The following is a 13,480-nucleotide window of genomic DNA, read 5'->3' as shown; positions in this document are numbered from 1 at the left end:
CTCGTAATAGCGAAGATAAGCGATCGGAGTCCAGCAAACAGACTTGGGTCATCTTGAATCGTGAAAGTAGAGCTGTTGTGGGTCTGGCGTTGGGTAGGGAAGTTCTCGAACGCAACCAGCGGAAATACTCGATCTGGATCACCCAGGCGCGCCCAGCGATGAAGTTGCAGAACATGCTTGGCAGCCTGGACTGCCCCAGCCTTCAGGTGCCTCGAACGTCATCCGGGTCAATTACATTATTTTCACCTACAACATTATAGGTTCATATATACCTAGTAATATTATAATAAGCCACCACCACAATGACTGGCTGGGTATTATTGTTGTACGTTTCTTAGTGATGAAATATCGCACTCTCAAAGTCAATGTAGCAAATGTAGACCACTTCTCTTGTACCTCCAAGCAAAGGTAGAGGTATATCTACAAAGTGATCAGAATGATATTCAGATTCTAATACAGCTTTTAATGCAGTTAAATGATGCCAGAAGTCAATTCTATATTAACCCCTGGCTGGGTCCAACTCTGGTGACATGGTTACAACTTTGGTCCAGGTTTCTGGATTTGAAGCGTGCCTTTCGAGGCCTGCGATATTTGACGACTCTTGTCGAATTCACGAACCATTATCTCACATCGAACTTCCCTGCAGAGTCGTTTTCTCCTCTCTGGTGACAGTTTCTCGGCAAATACCAGTCCGCTGGCTCTTTCGACCGCTTCAAGAGGGACTTCGAAATCACTCAAGCTCTTGGAGTTGGGTATCTCAGCGTTGGGCAAGACGAAAGCGCCAAGGGCCACAGGTCCGTTTGGGCTTTGGGCTGCCTCCTCAGCGAAGATGACTTTGAAAAAGTGGGTGGGCACGGCGACATTTGGGGGATTGCCAATCACTTCGTAAGAAACCCTCCATTTCCCATCCCGTTCGTCTTTTTTGGGCAAGTATAAGGGACCAGTTACCACTCGTACACTTGGGAATCTCTTAACCAGATCTCGACAGAATTCCTCAAAATGAGCCCAATAATCTCGATTGAACCCCTCTCCAACTTGTGGGCACATATTGCTTAAGACGAATGTGGAATCCATCGCCTCTTGTGACCATTTCGCATCTGCTGCTGGAACCTGATGCCCCCTGTCGTACCCGCTGCGAAAGTAGTCGGAAAGTTTTGCTCGAAACATTGGTGGAATCGACAGATCCTCGTAAAACACGCTGTTCCGTCGAGATCCATTGTTCAGCAGCAGAGACTGCGCCGTGAAATGTTCTGCTACCCAATGGGGGTTCCGAGTGAACCTGTTAAAGGCAGAGAGATGAGAGGGTGTGGTCAAGGTATCGGCAATGGGGCCAGGAAACCCATAGCGGAGGATGCCAGAGGGATCGACGGGCGGGATGATGGCAGGAGAAGGAGTTTGGACCGGTACAGCGACAGGTACTGGGACTGGGACAGGGACCGGAGTGGGAGTTGATGGTGCAGGTATTGTTGGTGTCTGATTCAATGTCCCAGTCGGTATGGACTCATCTTTTCGGTGGCCAGGAAATAGTAAAGCCGTCAGCGACGCGCCTGCAAACGCAGACGTCGCTGCTATGATAGCAATAGTCGTCTTGGACATGTACAGTTGTTGGCAGGCAATATTGAAATCGTGCCATAAACAAACGCGTCTCTCGGATCGCAGAGATGGACTTGAGAGGAAAAGTTGAAACTGTTGGTTAGCATTGTGCTGTAGAGGCCAATCGGCAACGAGATCATAGGTGCCGTTCCGCTCGCCAGATCTACTTACCCCTGCGTGTGGCCCCGAGCGTGGTGGATTCCTGTACTCGTAGCTGAAGATGACAAGGCCTGGGCCTGCCCGACTGCATGGATTTAGGCGGCCCATGATTCGCACCTCTCTCGCCCCGAGTTTCAACTAAACCCTATAGGTGCGTAGTCTTAAGGTCCTCTAAAGAAGTCCTGGAATGTTCGTCATCCCACTTGCTGTAACTGCGCTCGCGCCTCCTAATAAGGAGATACTTTCTCCAACCTGACATTCTGCGTTTCTCTTTCCAGCTTCGACTCTCCCTAAGGGACTTCAAGTATAGCATGAGCAATCTCTTACGACACTAACAGATCACATTGTACCGTACAATGCTATATTTTTGACCTTGCAACTCAAGAGGAGAGAATACGCGCAAGATGGCCATCGACAATGATACCAGAGGCTGGATTATGACATGCATCAGCGGCATTGGTAGGCTGCAGATTCCTCCCAGACTGGATCTCAACGGAAACTGATTTTGTGTCTTCATAGCATGTGTTATTGGCTCGTCGATCATCTGCATCGATATAGTAGCACGCCAGTTTCCAGTTTGGCGACACTTTTCGATATCCGAGAGTGATGGGTTTCTCTCTGCGTCACTAAGCCTCAGCTTCGGGGTCATGGTACGTATGTTCTGGATACTGAGCGATCTTCCGGTTGACCGCAAAACAGTTGTTCTCCGCCCTGTACTCGATGCTTCCTCAGTCGAAGACGTATTTCAAAGACGCGGGCTATTCGGCACGGGCAGCATCATACCTCCTGATTGGGTTGTTTTTGGCTGGTGTCATAGGCATTCAGATCTTCTCCCGCGCTCTGCATCATTTTATCCCATCACACGTTGTGGACTGCGATCATAGTCACGACGAGGAGGAGGCCAAGAATCCCGAAGAAATGTCAGAACATGCGCAGGACGATGAACATACCAACGGCCTCCCGATATCCAGAACCCACTCCAGGCCGACGGAAGAGGAGGATGAGGATACACCTTTGCTCTCACGAACCACAAGCGTTAGCCCCAAAAAGCCGCAGCATGAAAGGACAGAGGAGGAGGGATCAGCTCGCCAGCCTACATATCACACTGCACAGACCCATCGAAGGTCGTCGGCCATGTCTAGAACACTCTCGAGGACACTTTCGAAATACGTCGGGGGTCAGAAGGACAATTGCGACGAGAACGGCCCGTGCATGGGCTTTTCGGACCCATGCGGCCAGGACTGCTTCAAGGCTGTACACAGACGAGGCTCTGTGTTACCAGGACACGGCCCTTTCTTACGCTCACCCACGTGGCGCAGCGGCACGACTGAAGCACGCGGCGGGTCGACGCTGGGAGAAATCGAAGAGAATCCATTGTCAAATGGGTCGACTCTAAGGCGTCATCCGAGTGAGGACGCCGATACGGGGAGCTTGAAACCGGAGTTGCACCGCACAAGGTCGTCAACACACCACTTCCACCACCCTCCCCACCAACATGCAAGCGTAGAAGGGTCCGAACGTCGGCTGTCAGAGCATTCCCACGCTGGTGGTCACGAACATCACCATCATGTTCCCACTAATGCATTCATGTCAATTGGTCTGCAGACTTCGTTAGCCATCGCATTGCACAAGGCACCAGAAGGCTTCATTACGTACGCCACCAATCACGCCAATCCTCAGCTTGGATTTGCCGTTTTCATGGCATTGTTCATCCACAACATCACGGAAGGCTTCGCCATGTCCCTGCCTCTGTACCTCGCTCTTGGCTCCAGATTCAAAGCCATAGCGTGGTCGTCCTTCTTGGGTGGTATTTCACAACCACTCGGAGCTGCCGTTGCAGCATTGTGGTTCAAGCTCGCCAACAAGAGCAGCTTGGGTGCTCCTACTGAAGGGGTATATGGTGGCATGTTTGCCGTCACGTCGGGCGTCATGACCAGCGTCGCGTTGTCACTGTTCTCGGAAAGCCTGCAGCTCAGTCACAACAAGAACATCTGCATTGCCTTTGCTTTTTTGGGTATGGGTATTTTGGGCTTGAGCTTTGCGCTTACGGCGAAATAGATTCCTCGGGGAACTAAGAGCTGTCTATTCAATTCATCTTTAATCCCTGTATAATGCATCAATGAGTAATGACCAAAAACAATGATTTTCCAAAAAGAGTCACACTGTGGTTGGCCACATTTCAGCCTCGTCACCGTCACCTCTGGCGGTGAAACAGGCGGCGTGGACAAAAACATCAGCTCAACACATATGCTATCACAGATGACGATCTGTCGATGACTTTTTACCCAGGCTTCCGCCATGCACCTTTGGTCGTACAACTCCAGCCTTGGGATGCCGAGCACGTGATGATAAATGCGCCGAAAGAGGCTAGCGTGTTGATCTGTCTTGTCCGCCGAGCCGCCTTGTCCGCCTTGCATATCACGGCCACACGGCCTTATTGCAGCTGGTTTATCAAACCACTGCTTATCGATCCACTTAGTTATCACTCCGTCTCCCTAGATCGCAGGCTGCATCACTCAGATCTTACCAGCAACACACCGACTTGGCCCAGATTCGACATCCCACATACAGTGTTGCCTTTTACCAAGTTCAATGACTCACGACCAAGTCCAATCACTCCTCACCTTCAAACCCCTGATGGCGTCTGCGCCTCTGGTTGCCTGGAATCCTTCGCAGGCATCAGCCTCCTTCTCTGGCACAATTCCTCAACACTCCGAGCAGCAGCTTAGCAGCATCAGTCAATGGACAGTGGAAACAATGCCAAATCATCTAGAGGTAATACCAGTTTGAGCAATCCCCGCCGTGAGTCAAGGTCCAGTCCACTTGTGAGCCGGTGAGTTTTGTAGGCAACAGAAATCCTTTCAATGGCTGTCAGTCAAAACTTGTCCGCCACAGGCGCTTCGTCGAAAATTGTATAAACCTGCCACCGCCGTCTTCAATCCGACTCGTAAAATCTCTCCTCAATCCATTCCACATTGCCCTTGTCAGCCCTTCAGTCGTGCCTTTTTACCTTGTCTGCTTCTCTTTCTCCAACCGTCACGATGTCTAAATCCGAGAAAACCGCCTCCAAAGCTGGAGAGCGTGACGAAAACAGCAACCTCAAGGCTGAGGAGCCGAATCAGAAGAAGGAGGAGCAGGTGAAGAAGGAAGACAGGCCCAAAGGCCCACCGGTAGCTAAGGGTAGTATCAACGAGGCCAAGGCGCTGTATTCGAAGAAGGATCAGGATGGAAAGGACCAGTGGGTGACGGAAGAGCCCGTCGACGTTGTCGAGGCGGCCGAGAATGAAGAGACTGCCAAATTTGCCTTTTTGGTCCGCAAACAGAAAAGTTACGACAGCCGCAAGGTGAGTTGGCGGTAACTTTGGGGCATGTTGAATAGGAGGGTCGCTCACACAAGGCTGCAGAAATACGACATCCACTCGATCATTGTCCAAAGTCCTTGGCTCAAGAAGTCATTGGGTGTCATCCTCGAAGATTATCCCGGTATCACGACCAATCTCGACCGACTTGTCTTTCGCGCCCCATTTCACCCATTCGTGCATCGATGGGATAAGCTCACGTCGCTCCTCGAGGAGGACAACTTTGAGGAGGATATCGCCCGAGATCACCTCAAGCTCTTCCGTGACACTCTGTTCGAGGAACTCGAGAACGCCATCGCTGCCAAAATCGACCTGGTCAAGAACGAGGTCGTCACCTTTGAATACCTCTGGACAATCTTTGAGCCTCAAACACTAGTGTACAGCATGTCGGATGGTAAGGAGTGTGTCTTCAAGCTCAATTCCTCAAGCAGAGTGACAGACTCGAGGCGCGGACTCGAACTTTTGCAACTGGACGTCTGGTCCGTCGACTGGGACGGCGACAAGTTCGGACAGCACGTCACCTACCTGTCAAATTACGAGTTCCCCGGCACCACACCCATCACCTCCCTTCAAGCATACCCGCTGAAATTCCATCCCGAAAAAGAGCAGCTGATGCTCCGACTTGTGGCGCGAGGAAAGCTCTTTGAGCGCCTCGCGGGATACCATTACAAAGCATATCGAGGAGTTGCTCTTGGATATGGCCGTTGTGGGATGATCCGACACAATGTCGAATCCCGAATCATCATCGACTGCGATGCGCACAACCGGTTTCTGCCCAACAACGCCGTGTACTTCAACTCGCTGTTCAAGTCCTCCAACCAGATTAACGGCCTCTTGTCAGACGAGTCTGAAGATCAATCAGAACAATTCGATTTCGACGGCTTCTTGGACAACGAGTCAGACTACCTTGCCACGCCGGACTCGGGTGACGATGCGTGCAGCCCCAAGCATCGTCCGCTCACCACGGAAGAACTGCTCATCGCCGTGCCATACGTGCGAGGTTATGCGCTGAAAACTAAGAAATGGGTAAGTCAACACGCGAGTTGAACCGATGGCTCTGATAGTCTTCGACAAGCCGTCCATCCCCTCTTTCATCCCCCGTTCCTGATACACAGGTCCCTCTGTCAATGCTAATGGGGGTTGTGAAACAATGTAGCTCTGGTTCTATGTCGATCAGGTCGAGGAAATCAAGTTTGCCGACAACGCTTTCGCATCGCTGGTGCTGCCCAAGGAACAAAAGTCGTTGATCCGCGCATTCGTCGAGTCTCAAGTCAAGTACAAGGACGACTTTGACGATGTCATTACCGGCAAAGGCCGTGGCATGATCATGCTTCTTGCGGGCCCTCCTGGGGTGGGAAAGACTTTGACGAGCGAGAGCGTTGCCGAAGACATGCGGGTGCCTCTGTAAGTCTACCGCCTTTGTGGCATTGCAGGAGAGAAAACAAGGTCGTTCGCAGGGCGCCCAGAGCTAACACGAGCCTTAGCTACATGATGTCCGCTGGAGATCTGGGGCTGGATCCCTCTGGGATTGAAGAGTCGCTCAACCTGGTGCTCGATATGGTCAGCAAGTGGAATGCAGTGTTGCTGCTAGACGAAGCCGACGTCTTTCTCGAGGCAAGAAGCTCCAATGACCTCGAGAGGAACAAGATGGTGTCAATCTTCCTCCGTGTGCTGGTAAGTGGGCAATTCCACCCCCAACGCTGCTTATTGGCACCCAGCCGACCCCATCATCCCCCTGCTCGGGCGCCATTGTGTTTCTTGAGAAACCGGTGTCAGCGCATTTTCGGGGCCAGGAAAACTTGAAAGACCTATACGAGCAGATCTTGGGTTTTGTTTACCAAGATGCGTGCGCCTTGGTTGTCCAACTCGGGCCGCGGAAGTTGGGGTCCGCCGTACTTGTTTTGCACAACCCACCACAAAGCACCGGACATGCATTTTCTTGCCTTTCACCGTCATTTCTGAGACATGCAGGCTGATCAGATGGAACAACGCTGACGGAATTGGCAGGAATACTATGAGGGCGTGTTGTTCTTGACGACCAACCGGATCACGAACATTGACGAAGCATTCCACAGCCGCATTCATGTGACGGTCAACTACCCCAACCTGTCAGTCGAGTCTCGCCGTCACATCTGGCAGACCTTTTTGGGGGCGGATCACCCGGTGAGCGGAAAAGACCTGGAGCGCCTCGCCCGGGTGGAGCTGAATGGGCGACAAATCAAGAACATTTTGAAGACGGTAGGTTCTTCCGCCCTTTCTCTTCGCAAACACAGGAAGAATGGGAAGACCCACCGCCCAAAAAAACGGACGCAGATGGAGGATATGTTTCATTTTTGAGGGCCGGGAGTCAAGTCTCGATTGTCCCATCAGAAATATCTGCCCTTTCCATTCTCATGGTTTTTCTCCCTTCCGTGAATCCGAACGATGCTAATACCTAGCCTACCTGCAGTCGCAAATGTTGGCACGAAGCGAAGGCACCAGCAGCAGCAGGCAGGAACCCACCAAGGGTGCGCAACGTGGACCAAAGGTGGAGTTGCGCCACATCGAGACGATCCTGGCCATTGAGCAGCGAGGCACGTCATGGCAGCAGGAAGGGTGATTGGGCACCAAGGGTTGAACGAGGTGCTACCTCTAGACAGGCACTCGTTGCCTTTGCATGGGCCCGAGTGAGGACTTGTGGAGGCGACGGTACCAAGTCATGGTGTGTGGAAGAAAATCCTGGCAAGTGTGTGGTAAGGCGACCGGGATAAGGGACAGAATTAAGCGAAAGGATTCAAGGTGTCTACTGGATACGAGCCGTACTTGACATGATGGAGTTTTGGGAGGGGAAACTTTAGTAGTACTAGCAGTGAGCAATGCAAACAATGACTAGGTACTACGAGAAGGTAACTGGACCAAGGTCGAGCGGATGCAATGCTTTGTGTCTACTACCACCACTACCCATGCACACACGTGTAAGCACCGAGTAGAGCAGGTACTCAGATGTAGGTACCCACAGTGCCACGGCACCCAGCGTACTGTAGCTAGGTGGGCACTGGATCGATGTACTGGAGGTCAGTTTAGTGGCATACGAGCTTGACAACTTGACAAACCTGACGAGAGGCAGGCACGAAGCGAGAGAGAGGCAGGCATCCACACTCCATCCTCCGAACTCGCATGCTGCATGCTGCATGCTACGGTGCGCCCTGCACCGCACCCTGGAACTGAGACATTGCTAGGAAAGTGGCGAAGATGCATGCATGCAATGCATGCAAAGAGGCAAAGGAAGAGCCTCCAGCCTCTAACCTCTAGGATATTCCCCAACCTCTAACCTCAGAAACAAGGAAAGACATTTATTATTTTTTTCATGTCAAGGCCTGCTGGCCTGGAGGGGATGACGATCCATGTCTTACATAAAACTATGAACATGGAGATGAGTACAGTCACGAGTAGAGTGGCAGGGTGTCTCTCTGTACACCTGGGAACTGGGAAATCCAAATTATCGAGGACCTGGAGAAATGTGGAATGGAAGGGTGTGGTGTGACTACAAATTGTTTCTTTTGTTTTGTTTTTTTTGAAAAAGATAAAAAATAAAAAAAATAAACAAAATTCTGGAAATGTCACCGGGCTGACCTACAAAGTATGAGAACACAAGTACAAGTAAAATGTACAAGTATATTTGCGTAAAGAGTTCCGTGGGAATTAAACAAACGTATGGAGGATACCTACCTACCTACCTAACTTACCTGAAAAGTACGAATGACGATTTCACTAGCATCACCAAGTACGATGATAGGTTTGTGCAAAACAGCTGTGGTGCAGGCTATGGGGAGTACGGGCTGAAAATCCCCCGGATGAGAGAGGGGGAGAAGAGATGGGAAGCTTTTCTTGGAGGGGTGGCGACTTGTGGATTGTGTAGGGTAGGTATTGTGGTTGAAGCTCGTTAGGAAACGAAAAAACTTTCAGGTCCCCCCCAAGAACCTTGGTTTGCGGGGTGTGTGGTGGGAAGAAAAGCAAGAAAAACCTAGGAACACGGGACATGGGTATACATACCGAGTACCTCGTACTTACTACATGAGTAAGGTACGAAGGTACCAGGGTGGGTAAGCATCGTATACTGGCAAGCTCTTATCCTATAGGAGGAGGAGGAATATGAGTGGATTCTCTAGCTCCGGCTGTGTATGGCACGAATAGGCGAACCGCTTGTGGGTCCCCCGCTCTTTAATGCCCTTTTAATGCGAGAGCGACACTAGCCCTGTCCAGAGCCTGTCGACACCTGCGGATCTGAGGCTGAGGAGAGCGGGAGCGATAGAAAGGTGGTTCGAGGCAGATTCTCTCAGTGGGCGAGAGAGTGCCGCATTTGCCGTTACAACCCGGAGAATAGAGCCGTATATTGATTGCTTTATACGGGCTTTTGGCTCGAGAGTCGCTGGAGGGGGAAGCCATGAGTGACCGAACATTGTGTGCGAAAGGCCTAATGGAATAGTATGTGATTGCCCGTGTGTCAATGGTAGGAGGGATTGAATCCTGCCTTACAACCATACTGTATCCTCTGTCTCATTCGCCTTCTCTTTTCTCTGTACGGAGATGAGTAGCCGGGAGTCAGGAAATTCAATCCACGGTGGGTATCTGTCAGTCAGCACCTGTAAGCCACAACCACCATCATCATCACATCCTGACCTCACTTGGACGGGACGGATGGATGAGTGAGTGAGTAGGTAGTGGGCCAGCGTATCCGAGCAGAGTACCTTGTACGAAGTGGAGAAAGAGAGAGGGGAAGACACGGACAGAGAAAGCGAGCTGAATAAACTCAAGAGAGATGTGAGTATGTGTGTGGGTGGACTTTTGATCGATCCAGGCATTGTATGACATCCGGTGCCATCCCAGCTTGCACCTTGCATGCTTGCCGTACTTGCCACCACCACTGCCAGGTACCAAGTCCAAGAATCTGTGTTGAAGCTAGGAGTTTGCCCGCGTCCCATGGCCTCTTTCAACATCCTCCTTCTCTCTCCTCCTGTAGCCAGGAAAACCAGATGCTTAGGGAAAAAAACTCCAAAGAAACAGGGAAAGATAGCTCCAAAATATGGTCATTGTCGCAGAGACGTCACTGCAGGACTTCAATGCGAAATATATATGTAAAGAGTACCCAGTATTGCCACTATGAATTACCACTTTGTATGTTTGAGAATGGAAAGAGGAGCCTTGGTCGTCAGTGAGCCCAGAAGCTCCCTGTCGCCAGTGCCGGTCATATGCCCATATTAAATCCCTTTTTCCCAATGCTTCGTTTTTTCCCGGTTTTCCCCCCTTCGCCGTTGCTGTGAGCTTTGTTGACAAATGTCATGTCGTCGTCGGTGATCGTCGATCGTTGATCAGTTTTCAAAGTCGTGTTAGTGGTCAGGAAAATCATAACCCATTCATCAATCCCTTTTTGTGCACAATGCCTCTCCACACATCACTCCATTCCATAGCTTCTCAACCTTCATCCCCACGTCCTCGCCTCGGAAAGCTGCGGACTGGGGAGGTCAGGAGAAAATCACTTTCGGTTCCAGTCACCCCAGGTCTGGGAGCAAGGAGCAGTGACGGTCTCAGTGATGTAGACAGATTCCGGCACGGCAGTGTAGGTGACCGTGGCGGTCTCAGTCTCGGTCTTGTAGACGGTGCTGTATGCCGTGGTCGTAGTGGGAACTGGAAATCAGAGTTAGTTTGAATTCAAAGTTCAAGGGTGCTCGGGAATGGAGACTCACCAGTGATGGTGCTGTAGACAGGCTTGGTCTCAGTCACGGTAGCAGTAGAGTAGACGGTGCTGTAGGCGGTGGTGGTGGTTGGCTGTTTCCAAAATGGTCAGCATAGCTGCTTCCAAGAAGTTACTTTGGAGGGGTAAGTCTCACCTTGTACACCGTGGAGTAGGCAGTGGAGTAAGCAGTGGAGTAGACGGTGGAGTAAGCGGTGGTATAGACAGTCGAGTAGGCAGTCGAGTAGGCCGTCGAGTATTCAGTGGTAGTCACGTATTCGGTGGTGGGCACACAGGTGCTGGACCAGTCGTTCCAGGTACCATCTCTCTTAACGGCAGCAGCAGCGGCGCCGGCGACGAAGAGGGCAGCAGAGAAGAACTTCATTTTGACTGAAGAGTTGGGTGATTGATGTGGGTTGTTTTAAAAACGAGGGAGATGGAGATTGTTTCGAAAGCGAAAGGCTGTGAGGGAAAGCGAAGGAAGATCTTTGGAGTAGATCGTTTGCTCTGGACTGTGCTTGTTGGGCTGATGATGGAGGAAGAGAAAAGATGATTGAACAACCTACCGTCATGTCTTTATATCCTTGACTGGCGAGGGCACAATGGGCAAAATAGCATGATGATGGCTGGGCTGCAATTCGACCTGTTGCTGGGTTGGTTTCCTGGTTTCCATCGTCTCGCAGCTGACGATGGTACTGAAAGCGGAAATAGAGAGGAGCGGGGACTGTGAGTGGGCGGGCGGAGCAAGACACTTGGCCAGTCTAAGAGAGGAGGCGAGGCGAGGACAGGACAGCACCAAGCTTTGGTGGGTAGTAAGGTGGGCCTGTAGACGGCCCTGGACCTCTGCATGTCGTAAATGCTGGACGAATCCGCATGGACTGTCTGCATCTGGTCAGCCATTCAGCACTCGATGGGCCTCATGCATTGTGTCGACAAATATGGGACGGCAGTGAGGCAGAGGCCGTGCAGTACGTGCAGTGCAAAGTTTTCTGGCAGTTAAAGTCAAACTTCAGCTTCTTGGAAGTGGTGAAAATAGCTGACGCTATACCAAAAGGGGACGATTAGCAGGACTCTTAGTGTGGTCTTGGCACGAGGCTTAGCCTGGCGCTACCTTCTCCCCGCAGGGTCGTGGACCAATAGGGTCAGTACGTTAGCGACCAGCCCCGTCTCCTGCCCGTTGTCTTTCCCGTGTGGATTTTGCCCCTTTTAACTCGCCATGTTTCGCAGGGGTTGCAGCCGCTAGGCCACGTTGGGCGCTATACGGGTTGTCCACTTGACAGCAATCTGCAGCCTCCTCGTGTCCAGCCTCCTCGGGGATTTCGGGGGTTTCAACGTCTCAACGTCTCAACGCCCAACAACGGCTGTCGTTCATGCCGTACCACAGGCTGAGTGTGCATTGGCGGGACTTGGTCTACGAGGTATTGTGCTCAATGCTCACTTGGTTCGACTTCTGAGCATGATATTGTATGTCACCACTAGACCCCTTTTGGCTGACGGACCGCCGAAATTTACGTCATTGGGTCATCATTCGCCGCACGTACCTACACAGCTGGACGAGGAAGAAGCCGTGCTGAGGGTTTCAATATGGACATTGTACGCGACGTACGGAATTACAACACCACACCACTCCAAAAGACAATCTTACGATTGAGTACCTGCACCGGAGCTCTACAAGGCAAGAGGTACAGAAGGATGTTGCCAGGTACCAGGTACCAAGAAACCAACCCCCTCCCAAATATTGCATCATGCATACTCGGTACAACTCGGTAATGAGTACTCGGTACATACATAGCAGTAATCTTTGTCAGTCTCACGCACTTGGTTGTCCTGGTTCCCCAAGCGAAAGGCCAATAATGCCAGCCCATGCTTTAATCCTTCTTCGCCAAGCAATACCCGCCTCAGCAGGATTCAGAGGCTTAGCCTACAGCTTAAAACCACAATCACCACACCACTGTCACCGCAGTCACCATTGCCACCTTATTTTTGATGCACGTCTCCCTCCAAGTATTATCTCGGGGTTGGTTACAAAAGCCCCCAATGGTCATTTGAAAATATCTTACTCTTACAATACCGAGTACAATTAGGGCAAAAGGACCCCATGTTCTCGGCCTGTCCTTCCGGGGTAACATCACCAATAAGACATTCCGGCATCTTCCTGCACGTCTGCACGCCAGGCACCGTGGATCATCACCATGTCTGACTTTTGTTCAATTGTTCCCTCTCCCTCTCCCCGAATCGCATCGAGGCTGGTGGCCCATCGAGAAACCAAAACCGGGCAGAGTTGGCCAGGCCGGCCATGGGGTCTGTGGACGGGTCAACATTTCCAGACACAAACATCGACAGGCAGGATTTGCTTCCCTGAGCCCCATCCGACCGACCCCTCCCGCGTCCTTCAAATCCCTCCAAATCCCTCCTACTACCTACCTCGTACATACGCCCTGTTTGTCATTGTTTATTTTTCGGGACCATGGGGCTGGCTGGGCTGGCTAAGACCGGCTATTTGCTGTCAAACAAAGAACCCTTAGCGAACTCCTCCCACATGCTCGGAGGTCTCGGCTGCCGTGGCTTTTTCATCTTGTAAGAGGAGGTTGGCATAACGTCAGTCATCCTAGCTACCAACGGCCACAACACGGTGTACTCCGTACGAGGTATTGTTGCT

At 51.4% G+C, this 13,480-nt stretch overlaps 4 protein-coding genes across 4 annotated transcripts; 2 read left to right on the top strand and 2 right to left on the bottom strand.

Annotated features, from left to right (window-relative positions):
* Positions 1–534: 534 nt before the first annotated feature.
* On the bottom strand, positions 535–1,596 carry AYO20_08675 (hypothetical protein; the record flags this gene model as incomplete). The annotated part of the gene is made up of 1 exon (XM_022646951.1): positions 535–1,596. The coding sequence occupies one exon, from the start codon at positions 1,594–1,596 to the stop codon at positions 535–537; it is 1,062 nt and encodes a 353-aa protein (XP_022497067.1).
* Positions 1,597–2,156: 560 nt separating this feature from the next.
* Positions 2,157–3,810, top strand: AYO20_08674 (hypothetical protein; the record flags this gene model as incomplete). Its single annotated transcript, XM_022646950.1, has 3 exons — positions 2,157–2,211; positions 2,272–2,402; positions 2,452–3,810. 3 exons carry the CDS (start codon positions 2,157–2,159, stop codon positions 3,808–3,810), a joined length of 1,545 nt encoding a protein of 514 aa, XP_022497066.1.
* Positions 3,811–4,793: 983 nt separating this feature from the next.
* On the top strand, positions 4,794–7,710 carry AYO20_08673 (hypothetical protein; the record flags this gene model as incomplete). The annotated part of the gene is made up of 6 exons (XM_022646949.1): positions 4,794–5,096; positions 5,157–6,137; positions 6,268–6,515; positions 6,596–6,785; positions 7,119–7,349; positions 7,561–7,710. The coding sequence occupies 6 exons, from the start codon at positions 4,794–4,796 to the stop codon at positions 7,708–7,710; spliced, it is 2,103 nt and encodes a 700-aa protein (XP_022497065.1).
* A 2,913-nt stretch (positions 7,711–10,623) lies between these two features.
* On the bottom strand, positions 10,624–11,206 carry AYO20_08672 (hypothetical protein; the record flags this gene model as incomplete). The annotated part of the gene is made up of 3 exons (XM_022646948.1): positions 10,624–10,775; positions 10,835–10,916; positions 10,979–11,206. The coding sequence occupies 3 exons, from the start codon at positions 11,204–11,206 to the stop codon at positions 10,624–10,626; spliced, it is 462 nt and encodes a 153-aa protein (XP_022497064.1).
* Between the last annotated feature and the right edge of the window lie 2,274 nt (positions 11,207–13,480).

This window comes from Fonsecaea nubica (genome assembly GCF_001646965.1).
Source record: "Fonsecaea nubica strain CBS 269.64 chromosome Unknown Scaff71, whole genome shotgun sequence".
Classification (NCBI taxonomy): Eukaryota; Fungi; Ascomycota; class Eurotiomycetes; order Chaetothyriales; family Herpotrichiellaceae; genus Fonsecaea; species Fonsecaea nubica.
Note: the sequence above shows the minus strand (reverse complement) of the source record. Positions and strands in the feature narration are given on the sequence as shown.